The 16,134-nt window shown below is 33.0% G+C and overlaps 1 protein-coding gene and 1 long non-coding RNA gene across 2 annotated transcripts; one reads left to right on the forward strand and one right to left on the reverse strand.

Annotated features, from left to right (window-relative positions):
• Positions 1-8,137: 8,137 nt before the first annotated feature.
• On the reverse strand, positions 8,138-13,142 carry LOC120068566 (gibberellin 20-oxidase-like protein). The gene is made up of 2 exons (XM_039020383.2): positions 12,237-13,142; positions 8,138-8,873 (listed from the first exon to the last, which is right to left on the reverse strand). Exons 1-2 carry the CDS (start codon positions 12,599-12,601, stop codon positions 8,288-8,290), a joined length of 951 nt encoding a protein of 316 aa, XP_038876311.1. The 5' UTR covers positions 12,602-13,142; the 3' UTR covers positions 8,138-8,287.
• On the forward strand, positions 12,256-15,519 carry LOC150038676 (uncharacterized). Its single transcript, XR_016527526.1, has 2 exons — positions 12,256-12,564; positions 15,007-15,519. It is a non-coding gene; the product is annotated as an uncharacterized LOC150038676 (long non-coding RNA).
• The last annotated feature ends 615 nt before the right edge of the window (positions 15,520-16,134 follow it).

Here is a 16,134-nt window from a genome sequence, read left to right on the forward strand (position 1 = left end):
TTATGGGTATTGTAATGTACTAGTTTATTGTATTTGTACATTTTATTCTCTATATGTAAACTCAACATTGTATATATTTGTATATATTGATCCACTAGAGTTTTAGTCCAAGTGAGAGTATTGTTGGGTTTTATGTCCTAAAACTCGCAGTGAGGCTGCAAGCGCTGCGGGCGGAGCAGCAAGCACTCATAGTGCAGGCAGTAAAATGATAAACATTTTCTATTATCAATATATTTGTTATTGATCTCATAAATTATATGAAAGTCTAAATCCAATAAACTAAGACCCATGACTATTGTATGAGTACTTGAACTTTATGTGGAGACATAAGAGTGTATCGAGTTCGAGTAAATAGTCAAAATGATCTATGGTACATGAATGAGGTTGGGTACCTTATTCTGGTAACACCATTGGATGCGGCCTACTCTATAGTTGTTACAAAGAGTTGTAAAGTGCTACAAACAATGTGATCCTAATTCGTACATGTTATGACATGAGGAGTTGAGGCATCCTATGCAATGAGTTTACATAAGATCAAGACCAAGAAATAAGTCACTCTTACTTTATAACGTTGTTTACTGTTTAAGACTGACTATTTCACCTAGATGACCTAGGTAACTCAATCTTAATCCTGAGCTAACTATGAACTCCTGTTTATTCGGGATTTCCCTTAGATTTGCATAGTTGAGGGTGAGCTTTTCTCCTTCATTCCTTGATTCAAGCTTGTTTTGAGTCCCACAACACAATCTAGAGTACCAAAAGAATAGTGGGGAAGATCTTGAAGTGGTTTACAACAAAATATGGAGAAGATAGCAGCTAGAGATGAAGCTTTGAAGAAGTTCTACAAGAGGTATGTCATGAAACCTATTTTTCTGCGGAAGCATGCTTTATATTATGCCAAAATTAGTGAATTTGAATGCTTAGATGATCCTTGAGCTTCCGCTGCAATTGATACAATCCTACACCGGTGACCCTCGTGCATACACCAATCAATACTCTCTAGCGCGATAAGCCCGTCCGTAGTTAATGTTCACTCCATATTCTCGTTGGACGTCCTCAATTATATCTCTTGGGGGGTAGGTTCAGCCAACTCCATCAATATCTTGGTGTGACGGCCTATCTTGAGCAGGTTGGATTGCAACGGTGGGCAAGGGTTGATCAAGTCCATTGTAGGTATGACAAGATGATGACAAATATAATAGAATGCCTCAATGGAGTGTTGAAAGATGTTCGAGAACTACCAATAACAAAGCTATTAGAGCATATTCACAAGTGACTACAAGGTTGGTTCAGGTATATCCACAAATGGTTCGGTTGGAACGGTGGAATACATAAGAATCGAAGGCATCACAACCAGTGGAACGGGAGCAGGTAGGGTTGTGATAACTGGCAGAAATGCCAGTTATTATAAGCCTTTTATTTAGAATCATGAGGACTAATAAGTAGAAAACGCGATGATAATACTTAGAATTTGTGAAAAATTGAGTTTTGCGTCAATTAGCACCTAAATCCTCACTGACCCCAATATTATGCGTTACTCCATGCCAAAGTGTCTATTTTTGTAGCTATCGCAAGAATCAAACGCATGCATTTGAAATAAGCTATCGCAAACAAATGCATGCGCTGAAGCCAGACGATCGCAAAGACAAACGCATGAGCTAAGCAATCACAGACGGTAATCACATGCGTCCAACGCATGGAAGTTGCGATAATCACATGCGTCCAACGCATGGAAGTTGCGGTGATCATGCGAATGCGGTGATCAATTGAAAATTGCGACCACGAAGTGACGACCATAATAGAATGACGATCGCAAGATGAGTAGAACGCGTTGATGCTTCAGCTGAATCAAGCTCGGATGCATACCTTGGGAGTATCAACAAGATAAGGCGATATGACAATGCCCATACCGCGACAAAAGCAACAGTGAGCCATACTGTCATCATTATAGCTGTCGGCGTCCAAACTCTATAAATAGCCCTTGGGACCTTCATTTTATGACATTCGAATTTCTGCCTCAAGGCAAAAGTTTGTGATCACAGATGAGAGCTTGAAAGAGATTTTCAATGAGAATTCTTCATCTCCACAACCCAGACCGAGTGACGATCGGAGCATTCGCTGGAGATAAAGCTCGAGAAAGACATCTCCACCATTCACCCATGGCACCACCGGCAACCTTGACGCAGAGTCCTTTCTTTCTCTTCTAATCTCTGTGTTGTATTACATTTTAGCTTAAGTTATTAAAATATTTTGTGATCAATGCAAATCTTAACTCCTTCATTTCCGTCATCTTCATCATCTTCATCTCTATTATAGTTTATCTTCAGCGTTTATTTATCAAAGGCAATCGCATGCTTAATCGTGTAGCCTAGAGATAGGACGCATGAAGCAACCCACCGAGAGGTGTGCGTTGTGCGAGTATAATGAGTTAATCCTCTCTACTTGGTGAAAGGCTGTAGCAACACCTTCTATGGGATGTTGCATTATTTGTTTATAAGTTCAATAGCCGCGTCTAACTGCCTGAGAAGGTAAGAGATGGAACGCACTAAAGCAAAGTTCGCATTGTTCCTAGAGATAGGCACAATCTTATGCTCGACGCAACCATGCACTATAGAGATATAGTCATGCGGCTGACCACCGAGAGGTGTGCGACGCGTTAGTGCAATGAGCTGGGATTACTCGGGCGATTTAAGATAATAAACATTACTATGCGTTAATGGTTCTTATTCTTATTGTAAGTCTTCTATTGCTCAATTTGTTTAATTAGGAGAAGGAATAGTGTGCACATCCATTTAACTTCTTTTTATTTTTCTTTTCATCTCCTTAAATGCATTGCTTCACAAGAATTATTGAGTGACAAGTCCCTGTGTTTGACCTTGGATTACCCGAGAGACTTGTGCTTGCATTATACTTGGCGGGAGCGTAAGAAAACTTGTGATAGGAACGCGTGGTCATTGCATATTAGTCTAACGCATCTTCATTCTGACGCATGACCTCAGACGTATGGGTGCGAACGCATGAGCCATGTCTAACGCATGAATTCATGTACAGCCCCATCCGTCCTTAATAAATAAAATAAAACAAAGTCGTTCCCTAAAAAAAATTATCAACAAGTTTTTGGCGCCGTTTTCGGGGACTTGGAAGCTAATGTTTTGTGAATTTTTTGTGTTTTCGCATGCACCCTTTCAATCTTAGGTGTATTGTAGATTGTGCGACCAAGCTGCAAGCAATATTTGAAGTATAGGCGATGCGTCGAAAGTTAAATATTAACCCCGAGATAGAAAGGCTATCTATCACATGAGCTGAAAGCAGTCTTAGACGCATGTCAACCATCATGCATCCAACAATTGCTGGAAGCTCCAGTGGTCAGGGCGAGCCCCCTTGACCCAAGCAGTTGAGAACCATCTCCTACATGGGAGACTCCTTGCGGTGACAACACTCCAATTTCTCCAGGGACGTCTTCTATCTATCTTTTACATTGCTTTCTTAGTTTAGTTCGCATGAGCTGAAAGCAGTCTTAGACGCATGTCAACCATCATGCGTCCAACAATTGCTGGAAGCTCCAGTGGTCAGGGCGAGCCCCCTTGACCCAAGCAATTGAGAATCATCTCCTACATGAGAGACTCCTTGCGGTGACAACACTCCAATTTCTCCAGGGACGTCTTCTACTCTATCTTTTACATTGCTTTCTTAATTTAGTTTATTATTTTTATTTATTGTTATTTTGGACATGCAACTACTTCCTTGGTTGTGGTGCGTTTGCTTCTTGTAGGTGCGATAATAACTCTCCTCGGTGCACAGTTACAACGAAAGAATCCTCCACGTCCTTCAACGCATGGTTTCAATCGCATGAACTCCAACACATTGCCGCATGCATTCTTCTACTTAAGGTTCTTTTCTTGTTATCTTTTATGTATTATTCTTTTGAAATTCTCCTTGTCTAACTGCGGTTCTTTGCGATGCGTCTATAATGGTACAAATAATTCACCACGTACTCTAATTGATATCGCAAGGCACCCCTTACTTTTAATTGTCTCTTCAAATTGTGAAAGTCTATAGTTTATTATGTGCAAACCTTTGCTCAACCATTTGTTATCACATTCCTGTTGAGTTTTCTTTTAGCTTGTAGTGAGAATGCTGTCACCCTCTAAGTTTGGGGGGGTGGCAGCGGTCTCGGAGAATTGCCTTCATCACATTGTGATCATTTTCATCAAAAAAAAAAAAAGAAGAAAAAAAGAACTTTTGGAAATAACAACTCCACTGCCAACACAATGGGGAAACCCATGTTGACAAGAGTTGAGTTGTGAAAGGCACTTACCCGTAGTTGGATGTATGCATGACACCCGTGGGGGCAAGCCAAAACGAAGGTAAGTCGCCAGGATCAACGCATAAGTGCAACTCCTCTGTCTGGCGCAAGCCAAATCAAGCAAGATATGAGTTGAGTTGAATATGGAACGCAACTGAAGTTAGATGCCCGCATGACACCCGTGGGGATAAGCCAAAATGAAGAGTGTAACCAGGTTCAACGCGCGTTAAACGCATAAGCTTGAATTGTTTTGAACGAACGCATTTTCATGAGCTGAACGCAAAGTTGTGGAGAATGAATAAAAAGTTTTTGAGCAAAGGCTTGCCGAATTTAACTTAGAAAAGATCTCTTTAGAGAACCAGTTAGAGTAGAGGAGAGCACTACATCCATAGTTAGAGGCACGAGTAAATTATATTCTGGGAAGATGGTCATCGCAAAGAGACGCAGAAAGGTGAGTTAAGAATTTCTTAAGTATAACGCATGCTTGAGGACAAGCATGATTCTAAGTTTGGGGGTGATAACTGGCAGAAATGCCAGTTATTATAAGCCTTTTATTTAGAATCATGAGGGCTAATAAGTAGAAAACGCGGTGATAATACTTAGAATTTGCGAAAAATTGAGTTTTGCGTCAATTAGCACCTAAACCCTCACTGACCCCAATATTATGCGTTACTCCATGCCAAAGTGTCTATTTTTGTAGCTATCACAGGAATCAAACGCATGCGTTTGAAAATAAGCTATCGTAGAAAACGTATGCACTGAAGCCAGGCAATCGCAAAGACAAACGCATGAGCTAAGCAATCGCAGATGGTAATCACATGCGTCCAACGCATGGAAGTTGCGGTGATCAAGCGAATATGGTGATCAATTGGAAATTGTAGCCACGGAGTGACGACCATAATCGAAGGACGATCGCAAGATGGGTAGAACGTGTTGATGCTTCAGTTGAATCAAGCTCGTACGCATACCTTGGGAGTATCAACAAGATAAGGCGATGTGACAATGGCCATACTGCGACAAAAGCAACAATGAGCCATACCGTCATCATTATAGCTGTCGGCGTCTAAACTCTATAAATAGCCCTTGGGACCTTTATTTTAAAACATCCGAATTTCTGCCTCAAGACAGAGGTTTGTGATTACAGATGAGAGCTTGAAAGGGATTTTTAGTGAGAATTCTTCATCTCCACAACCCAGACCGAGTGACGATCGGAGCATTCGCCGAAGATAGAGCTCGAGAAAGACATCTCAACCATTCAACCATAGCACCACCGGCAGCCTTGACACAGAGTCCTTCATTTCTCTTCTAATCTCTGTGTTGTATTACATTTTAGCTTAAGTTATTAAGATATTTTGTGATCAATGCAAATCTTAACTCCTTCATTGTCGTCTTCTTCATCATCTTCATCTCTATCATAGTTTATCTTCAGCGTTTATTTATCAAAGACAATCGCATGCTTAATCGTGTAGCCTAGAGATAGGACGCATGAAGAAATCCACCGAAAGGTGTGCTTTGTGCGAGTATAGTGAATTAATCCTCTTTGCTTGGTGAAAGACTGTAGCAACGCCTGTCTATGGGATGTTTCATTATTTGTCTATAAGTTCAATAGTCGCGTCTAACTGCCTAAGAAGGTAAGAGATGGAACGTACTAAAGCAAAGTTCGCATTGTTCCTAGAGATAGGCACAATCTTATGCTCGACTCAACCATGCACTATAGAGATATAGTCATGCGGCTGACCACCGAGAGGTGTGCGACATGTTAGTGCAATGAGCTGGGATTACTCGGGCGATTTAAGATAATAAACATTACTATGCATTAATGGTTGTTGTGTCTCTACTTATTCTCATTACAAGTCTTCTATTGCTCAATCTGTTTAGTTAGGAGTAGGAATAATGTGTACATCCATTTAACTTCTTTTTATTTTTCTTTTCATCACCTCAAATGCATTGCTTCACAATTATTGAGTGACAAGTCCCTGTATTCGACCTCGAATTACCCGAGAAACTTGCGTTTGCGTTATACTTGGCGCGAGCGTAAGAAAACTTATGATAGGAACGCGTGGTCATTGCATACTAGATTATCGCATCTTCATTCTGATGCATGACCTCAGACGCATGGGTGCGAACGCATGAGCCATGTCTAACACATGAATTCATGTACAGCCCCATCCGTCCTTAATAAATAAAATAAAACAAAGTCGTTCCCTAAAAATTATCAACAGGTTATAATATGGATGTTAGGTGTTGAAGAAGTTTGTCCATATCCATGTTCAATATTGAATTGTGAAGTACATCTAGGTTCACTGTTTCGACCAAACCAAGCTTCACTTCGGTCATCCTCCCAAGTTACATGGCTCAATATGATCATCAATTGAAGACATGGTATGCATTGGATTAGGTTGATTGGGTGGATTGCAATGTTGTTGTACTCCATGACTGTTAGCAGGTGTAACTGATACAAATAATGGCATTTGAGATGCCTCACTGCCTTCTAAAAAGAAGCTAAGATCTTCATCGTCGACTATGTCAATTGGGGGAGTCAGGACCAACAGATTGTAACAACATTTGATGTGTATATCAAACATATCCAAATTGATATTCAGTCGTTGATGCATCTTACTCACTAATTCACGGACTGTTATATCATTTCGGACTTTCAGACCTTTCATCTAACCACAAACATAATTTCTTATGGACTCACCCCAATTCCCACCAAATCATACAAAGATGCGAAGTAGTGGCATTGATCTACAATTGGATAAACAAATCATTGATAAGTAAGCGATCATGTATAAATTACTAAGCGATCGCATAGTAATTTACTAAACGATCGCATTGTAAATTACTAAATGATCGCATAGTAAATTACTAAACAATCGTCTATAATTTACTAAACAATCGCATAGTAATTACTAAATGATCATTCTAATTTACTAAACGATGGTGTATAATTACTACTCAGAAAGTGAATAATGAGAGAGAAGTTCCATTCTCTTCAGAATATTAGTTGGGAATAAATGTTTTGGTGGAATGTTGGTGGTGTATTGAATGCACATTGAATGAAAAGCTGAGGAATCGTAGAAGGAAGAAGAAAAAGGTGGCGGTCTGAAGGCTTTTTAAAAATTAGGGGTAATTTTGATATTTTGCATACGGAAAAGGTCAGTGGTAGAAAAATTTTTAGAAAGAGGTCATTGATAGAAAAGTTTTGGGTCTTGGGTCTTGGGTCATTTTGTGAAATTTTCCCAAACAGTCCATGCAAATTGCTAAGAGTTTTTTGTACGGATGAAAAATATATATTTTTTTAAAAAATATATATAATGCATATGTATTAATTTAAATATTTTCTTGAGAAGAACTTTCAATATCTTAGATACTTAAATATTTTATTTGTTTATTTATTATTTTATGTCACATCAAGTAGAGACAAGCATGCCAAAATAAGCATAACTTAACTGGAATACAATATATATGGATTACCTATCAAGAGAGCCGTGATTCAAATTCTCCCACTCCTATTGTATTAAAAAAAATATTAAAGACGAGCATTTAACAAATATATACACACACACATACTTACTTACTTACATACATCCATACATATATATCCTCATGCTTCGCCATAAGAACTTAGAGTACGTATTATACGAAGGTAAAGTAACGTTGTGAGTCTAGCTCAAAAAATAGATTAAAGGCGTTTGAATTATTGGCTTGTCCAACCCAGTAGCATTCATGAGTCGCTTGTTCGACTATCTCTCGAAGACTAAAATAGACCAACATAAAAGGTACAATATAGCTAGACATTTTAGAAATTAATGAACTAAAATAGACATGTTAAAAGTCCAAAGACTAAAATAGATATTTAATGATATTAGATAGAGTGGCTATTATCAGCCAATCAGTACTAATACAAGAATGAAACACTATTACCATTTCAAATATCGATTATTCAATACTTCATGATTCTAGAGATAAGATATCATTCTAAAATCCAGCAAATTCTCTCAATGGGGTTCCAACAACTTTCCCATAATTATATTCCCTAAACGCCCTATATTCTTTAGTTGAAAATGGCTTATAAAGCCTTGTATTTCCTTCTCCAACAACCTCACTTGGGGCATATATTTCCCTATCATCATCCCCAAATATCAAAAAGAAAGCCAAAGAAAATCTCTTCACATTTTGCTTCAAAACAACTCTATGTTCGGCTGATCTCAACCTCTCATTACTCCAAGCTTGCATAAAATCCCCAATGTTCACCAAAAGAGCATCCTCCAAAGGTTTTACATCTATCCACTCATCTCCTTGTTTTGATTTCATTTGAAGTCCCCCGATTTCGTCTTGGAATAAAATCGTCACACAGCTGATGTCGGTGTGCTTTCCAAATGCTTCGATTTCTTCGTTAGAGTTTCGAGGAGCGTACCTATTTATCCTTATATAACCATTGCACTTACTGAACTCAGACTCATAGAATTTGTTCTCCAAATTATCTCCCATGATCTTTAGTAATAGCTTCATTATTTTCCTCGATAGTTCTATCATTATACTCCCATATTCATCAAGTAGATTGCTACAAATAAAGATATTAGTTTATTAGGAAATAAGAAAATAGAACAATTCAAACATTTTGGTAAGTTCTTATACTTTCATTTAGTTGTATCGTATAATAAATTTACGAACTAACTTTCGAATTTGTATTTAATAATCTCTCATTTATTTTTAAACTTACAAAGTTAGAATGTAATTGGCCAAATTAATTTTAAATTCTTTTTACTAGATAACTTTGATTAACTTTTTTTAGAGGTTAACTTCGTTCACTGTTCTATTACATTTTCAAATAAAATTTATCGAACTCCTCCATAATATATTCTTTAGACCTACTTAAAAAAAATGTCTTTCTTAGTTAACCATAAAGTTAGGAGTGACAAACTAAGCCGACAAACTAAACCAACTTCGGTTGGTAGGCTATAAGTGATTAGTTGGAGAGGCTCAAACAGATCGAACCGTCCACTTACCATATTATTCTTAAGAGAAGAGAAAATATGAGCTTTCCCTTGTGGTTTCTAAGAGAAAAAATTGTCCAATTACCAAATACCATATCTATGTCTATATCATGATAGACATAGAAGTAGTCGCGGTTTATCATAGATAGATTGTGATTTCACTATTACTTGTAAATATTATGGTTCATTTTCCTATATTTGAAAACACCCTCAATATTATCATATAGGTAATCGTCATTATTTATTCAAAAAAAAATATTTTTAAAATTATCTACAATTTTAGTTAGAAAAATTAAAAAATGGTTAAATTACAATTCTTTTTTTTTATCTATGAGTGTCTGAGTCAGTTTACACACACCTCGACTAATCTCACAAAACAATCTGTTTGACCTTATAATATTTGGGAGTCAAGGAAACTTGTAGAATATTAAAATCATAGGTAGCTAGCCACCATGGTTAAATTACAAATTTGATCCCTATAATTTAGAGAAAGTCATAGTTTGGTTTATAAGTTTTGATGAAACCTTATAAATAGTCCTTATCACTTGATAAGATCTTTGTAAGTAGTCTTTCACACTAGTCACTAAAAGAATGTCTATTTGAATATGCAAGATAATCAACTCTAATTTATCAATTTTGTACATAGAAACCAAAACTAAATAATTTTACTTGAATATAAGAAAACAAGTCATAACTTAAATTTAGCATTATTTAATATATTATCATATTAATTAATTATTTAATCACTTAAAACATTATTTAATATAATGTTTAATTAATATTTTTTAATTAAACATTAATTAAATTATTTTATTTAATTAATTAGAATGTTAATAATTAATAACAACCATATTAAATAGTTAGATGATAAAATACCAATTGCAAATGCATTGGTTGAAATTTATTTAGTTTGAATGATATATGGGGGGATATTTAAAAATAGAAAAATAAGATAAACTATTTCCACGAGAAAACAATATTTTAATCTTCTTTGATTAAGTCTATCACTTTAGTGTCTATGAAAACAAAATTTTAATCTTCTTTGATAGAGTCTATCAATGTTTATATATATATATATATTATTTTGTAAATAGTTTGACGTTTTTTTTATATGTGAAAAATTTTCTAATATATTTATATTTAATAACTAATAGTAATGATTAATTGACATTAAGTTATTAATTAATGAGACTATGTTTTTATTGCCCATCTTCCAAGTATAAAAATCTCACTAATATAGAGGATATTAGAAAAGTCATGTCAAAGTTCCTTGAATAATAATACTTTATATTTTAAAGAGTAAAATCATGTGAAACAAACAAAGATATTAGACGTTATCTCTATCTGAAATTTAATAGTAAAATTTGTGACACTAAGCAGGGATATTTGGTGCCCATGTTTGGAATCTTCAAAGTCTAGGGATTAGGCGGGAAGGTTTAGGTAGTATAAGTTAAAAAAAGTTGTGTTTGGAATGTAGGTTATGGAAGTCTGGGTTTAAGAAGTCTGTGTTTGGAGTGTTTGAATGAAGTCTAAATTTATAAATATTTAATTTGTGAAATATATATATATATATATATATTGTATTTAATCACTTGTTAGGTTTTAGATTATTTTAAATTTGTCATCTTAATTATTTTAATATAGTTAAGCTTAAAATAAACCAAAGAAATTTAGAAGAATATTTTTTTTAAAAAAATATTGAAATAGAGATTTTGACTAAAATTATAATTTTATTTAATCTATTGTTTTAATAATTTGATATTTTAATATTACTAGATTTTGAAATATAAATTTTTTAAACTTTTGTCATTTAACTAATTGGAAAATGTTCATTTTTTTACCATAATACGCTAACTTAAAATTGAAATAAACTAGTATTTTAATATTAAATTCAATTATGAAAAACTATACTCTTTTTTTTATCAAATTATATTTGAGGAATAAAACATCATAAATTTTGAGTTTTAGTTCTTATTTGGTCGCTAAGCTATTTTAAACATTTTAAACCTTTACTTTTAGAAAAAGATCCTAAGTCTTCGAGCTAGTTAAATTGACCAACACAAAAAATCAAAATGTTATTAAATTAAATTAAAGCTTTCTACACATATAGTTCTACACATATAGCCTAAATAAATATAATTATACAATTGCATTATGCTGGCGTGTTTGGAATGACTTAGAAAAAATATATTTCAAAAATTCATTTTTCTTTAAACACCTTTAATAAAAACTCATTAAAATAAAAAAACACACATGTATTGCAATATTTTTATATACAAATTTATCTAGTTTGTTACATAGTGTTTTTACTAATGTTTTTCAAGTTTAGTATGGGAAAAGGGGTTGCTAAAAGTTGGTCGATGGTGCTCAGAGTTGGCTAATGGTAGTCGGAGGTGGGCCGACAACGATCGCCGAGGTGGCGATCGAAGTTGGCCGGTGGTGATGGTAGAAGGTGGCAGCCGGAGTTGGCCAATGACATTCATCGGAGGTAGCTACTGGAGTTGACCGACAGCAATCGTCGAAGGGAGGCAACCGGAGTTGGTCGCGGTGGTCATCGAAGGTAGTGTCTAAAAGTTGTACTTCATAGATTAAATTAGAGAAAAAAAAAAGTGGGCATTTACTATTCAAACCCACGAGAAGAAGATGTAGGGAGTCAATACTTTCGGAATTCTTATCCCAAATAAGGATTAAGCTTAAAGATGTCTAACTCATCTAATCCCAATCCAAAACAAACAAACCTTAGAAGTTTTATAATCAAATTATAATTATAAACCATCAACTAAATTATTTCGGGTAAATTATTTAACCTTAATTCTTTACCTAAAAAACAATATGTAAAAGCAAAACCACTAATTCTTATCTTAAAAATGAACATAATTTATGATTTGAAATCGTTCCAAATAGAGTTAAGGACCATAAAGTGGACCTACCTGAGTTGAGTGACGCGTTGACCGAAGACTTGTTCCGTAAACCCTAAATCGGAGGCAGAAGCAGAGAAATTTGGTCCCAAAAACTTGAAGCTCTCAATGTAAGGCGACAATATAAATCTTGGAGTATACCAAGAAACTCCTTCTTTCAGTTTCCCCTCTTTCCTCTCTTCCGTCAACAGTTCATCGGTGACGGCTCTCAATTTCAGGTAAAGCTCCTTCGAGACGCCATGGTTTCTGATGTAGAAATGCCCCCATTCATTGCACGCCTTGTACAGACACGATCGACTTGATTCGCTCAGATCATCGCAACAATGTATGTCCATTACTGGTAATTCCTCATACATCTCAATTGATTCTTCTGACATTTCTGCAAACCCTAGAATTTGGGGATTGAACTCACTTTGTTTGTGTCTCTATGCGATATGTGTGTATTAAACCGATTCTGATTTTGAAGATATATAATGCTGATCTGAAACCGTACGACATGTGATTGATGGTCGGGTTTTCTTTTTATCTTTTTACTTTCAACAATTGCGGCCGTGAAGCTCGACCACTAATGGTGGGTTAAAACTTTAAAAATACTTTGTATTTAGAAGCAAACTAACAATTTAGTCCAGATACGGACAAGTAACTATTTAATTTTTTATTTTTATTTTTAAAAATTAAATTTATGAACATTACTTCCCTTTCCAAATTTTTTCTGATTGTTATCATTTAAAAGGTTGTTTTTATTTTTAGAATTTTGTTAAAAATTCAATCATTGATATGTGGATGAAATAGATAGACTTAATTTTAAAAAACAAAAACAACAAACCAAATGTTTACTAAATGTGGCCTAAATTTGTTGTTTTGTTATTTACTTTTTACCTGTATTTTCAAAAATTAAGCTAAATTTTGAAAAGAAAAAAAAAGTATGTTTTTTTTAAAAAAAATTGACAAATAATTCCATTATTGTACCTTGAAAGATGAAAACCCTTCTAAGAAAATGTGATAAAATATGCTTAATTTTTATAAACAAAAAACGGGGCTTTATGATTTATAACAATTTACTTTTTGAACTTTAATAAATAACAATGGTTTAAATATTACTTTTTGGTCTCTATACTTTTGATTTTGTTTATTTTGATCATTGTATTTTCCAAATGTTTGTTTTTTATTATATACTTTTAACTTTGGTTTATTTTGGTCTTTAATCCCTTAAAAATGAGAGCGAATGAATCAAAATGGTCATTTTTTAAAAGTAAATCAAAATGAACCAAAGTTAATTACATGAATCAACGAAAGTAGTATTTAAACCAATAATAATTTTGACTCTATAATTTGCATTTTGTGATGATTTAATGAAATTTATTACATAAGTAGATCAATAAATTGTTCAATAATAAGTTTTTTTATATAAACTATGAAAATTAAGTCACTACGTCGTGAAATTTGACACTTAATTTTGAAAAAAAATCAAGATAAAGACTAAATTATTATAAATTTTAAAGTATAAGAACTAAATTATTACTTCTATACAAGTTTATGACCAAAAGTAAAGTTTGTATAGAAACTAAATCTTTATAATCTAAAATTAAAAAATTAAATTGTTACTTTTATATAAGTTTAAGATTAAAAGTGTTTTTAACCAACTTTAGGACTTGTTTGGACTAATAAAAAATATATATATATATATTTTAAAATCATATTTATTAAAACTCTTTTGATAAAAATTCTTTAAAATATACCCTCAAAAGTTATTTTGGGTAGTTGTCGAGCAGTTCAATTCTAATCAAAATAACTTTTTTTTCAAAATTAAGAACTTGACAAATTAAACAAAATACACCTTTAATTTGAAAAGATATTAGATTTAGTTAACTTACCATTTTAATTTCTAAACCTTGATTTGTAATGATTTGATGTCTCACATAATAACCAATTTTTTTTTTTTTAGAATTAAATTTACAAACACTAATTTATTTTGTTTGGGTGTGTTTTCAAAAATTGATATGAATTTGACACTTAATAGGCTCACATTCCCGGTAAGTTACTCAACATATGATTTTTTCAAGTCTAATATACTTTTTAGAATTCTTATGATCGAATCACAAAAAATGAAGACGTGTTTGTTAGTATAAGTAGTAAATATCAATTCTTTTTAGCAAAAATGAGCATATCTTTAGCAATCCTTTAAAATTTGTTAGGTTAAATATTTCTAAATAAATAGTAGGTAACCTCCAATGAAAAGATGTATTTAGTTGAACTGTACACGGTACTAACTTAGATATCAGAGTCAGTTAGGCTCGATACCACAATTGTACAATGATTTTTTATGCAGGTCGACTTGAAAAATGAAATAAGACTAAGAGAAGGGGGAGTCAATCCCTCAACAATCTTGTAGCAACAAGAAACACATACAAAATCCAAGCACCAACACAATTATTAGTGTAACACCGTAATTGATATTTGTCTGTCTTTCTTTCTTTTTTCCTCACAAACTAATTTTTTTCATTAGAAAAAAAAACTAAAGCAACACACCTTGCTCTCGTGAGTGACTAAAAGAATCAAAGGCCCTGTCACCAAATTTCAACATTCAACGTAACTACATTACTTTTTCCAAATGAATGAATGAAATATAATAGTAGCTTTCATTGACTAACATATTGATGTTGATATTTGAAAATACAAGTCAATAAAGGCTGTTAAAAGCTTATTATGGACATCTTCTTAGATTTATTAATTCTATATATAGTTCCTTTTTTTTTCCTTTGAAAAATTCTAAAAATGGCAGGTGGTGGATTTGTGGAGGGCAGAGAAGGTCTTGAGGATTATAAGGGCAAGGTGACCTTATTTGTGGTGTTCTCTTGTATGGTGGCTGCCATGGGAGGCCTTATTTTTGTCTATGACATTGGAATTTCAGGCCTCTCCTTTCATTTTTATTTTATTTATTATTTTTTTTAAGTGTGATAAGATTGTTTGGGAGTGATTTTTAAATGGTTAAAATCATTTCTATCATGTTCAAAATCATTATAAAACATACTTTTAATCACTCAAAATTAATTTGATATTTAATTTTACACTTTTAAATACAATTTTCATATTATCAAAATTAGTTTTGAACAATTAAAACATATTTAAGAGTAATTTTGAAAATGATAAAAGTGATTTTAGTCATCTCATCATCACTCCCAAACATGCTCTTAGTCATTAACATAATTGAGTTATGCTCGTTTTAGCATCTTATCATAAGAAGTTCTTTTGTAGTAGTTTTGAATAATATAAGTTTGGATAGTTGTTCTTAAAAGTTAAGTGCTTGTGTTTGTTTAGTAAAAAATCCAGATTCTATTTTATATTTTCAGATTTATTGAGTTTAGCAAATATATGTTTGGCAGACTGAAAATTATTTTTGGATTTCATGATCTATATAGGGCAAATTTTGTATCAAGTTTTTTTTTTATTTTAAATTTTAAAATAGAAATAAAGCATGTAAAAATACAATATGTCGTCTTATAAACTCAATTCATTTTTAAAAAATATAATATGTATTGTGTAATGTATTATAAATTAGGAAAATTTTCAAAAATAGAAAAATAAGGGAAACTATTTACACAAAATAGAAAATTTTAATCTTTTTTTATAGAGACCGATAGAGGCTAATAGAAGCTTTGTAATAGATGTTGATAGATATCCGTGTCTATAAGTTTTTTTTTACTATTTATATAAATAGTTTGACATTTTTTTCTATCTGTGAAAATTTTCTTATAAATTATATTATATTATAAAATAATAATTACACAATTTTTTTTAACATAAATCATATTCATAAATAAGTTTATAAATTATTTTTTGTCAACTAAATATTATTGGGTAACTACAACTAGTTTTATGATTTATAAATATATAATATCAAATATATTTT

The sequence above is a fragment of the Benincasa hispida genome, chromosome 1 (assembly GCF_027475165.1).
Source record: "Benincasa hispida cultivar pf3 chromosome 1, pf3_genome.v1.1, whole genome shotgun sequence".
Lineage (NCBI taxonomy): Eukaryota > Viridiplantae > Streptophyta > Magnoliopsida > Cucurbitales > Cucurbitaceae > Benincasa > Benincasa hispida.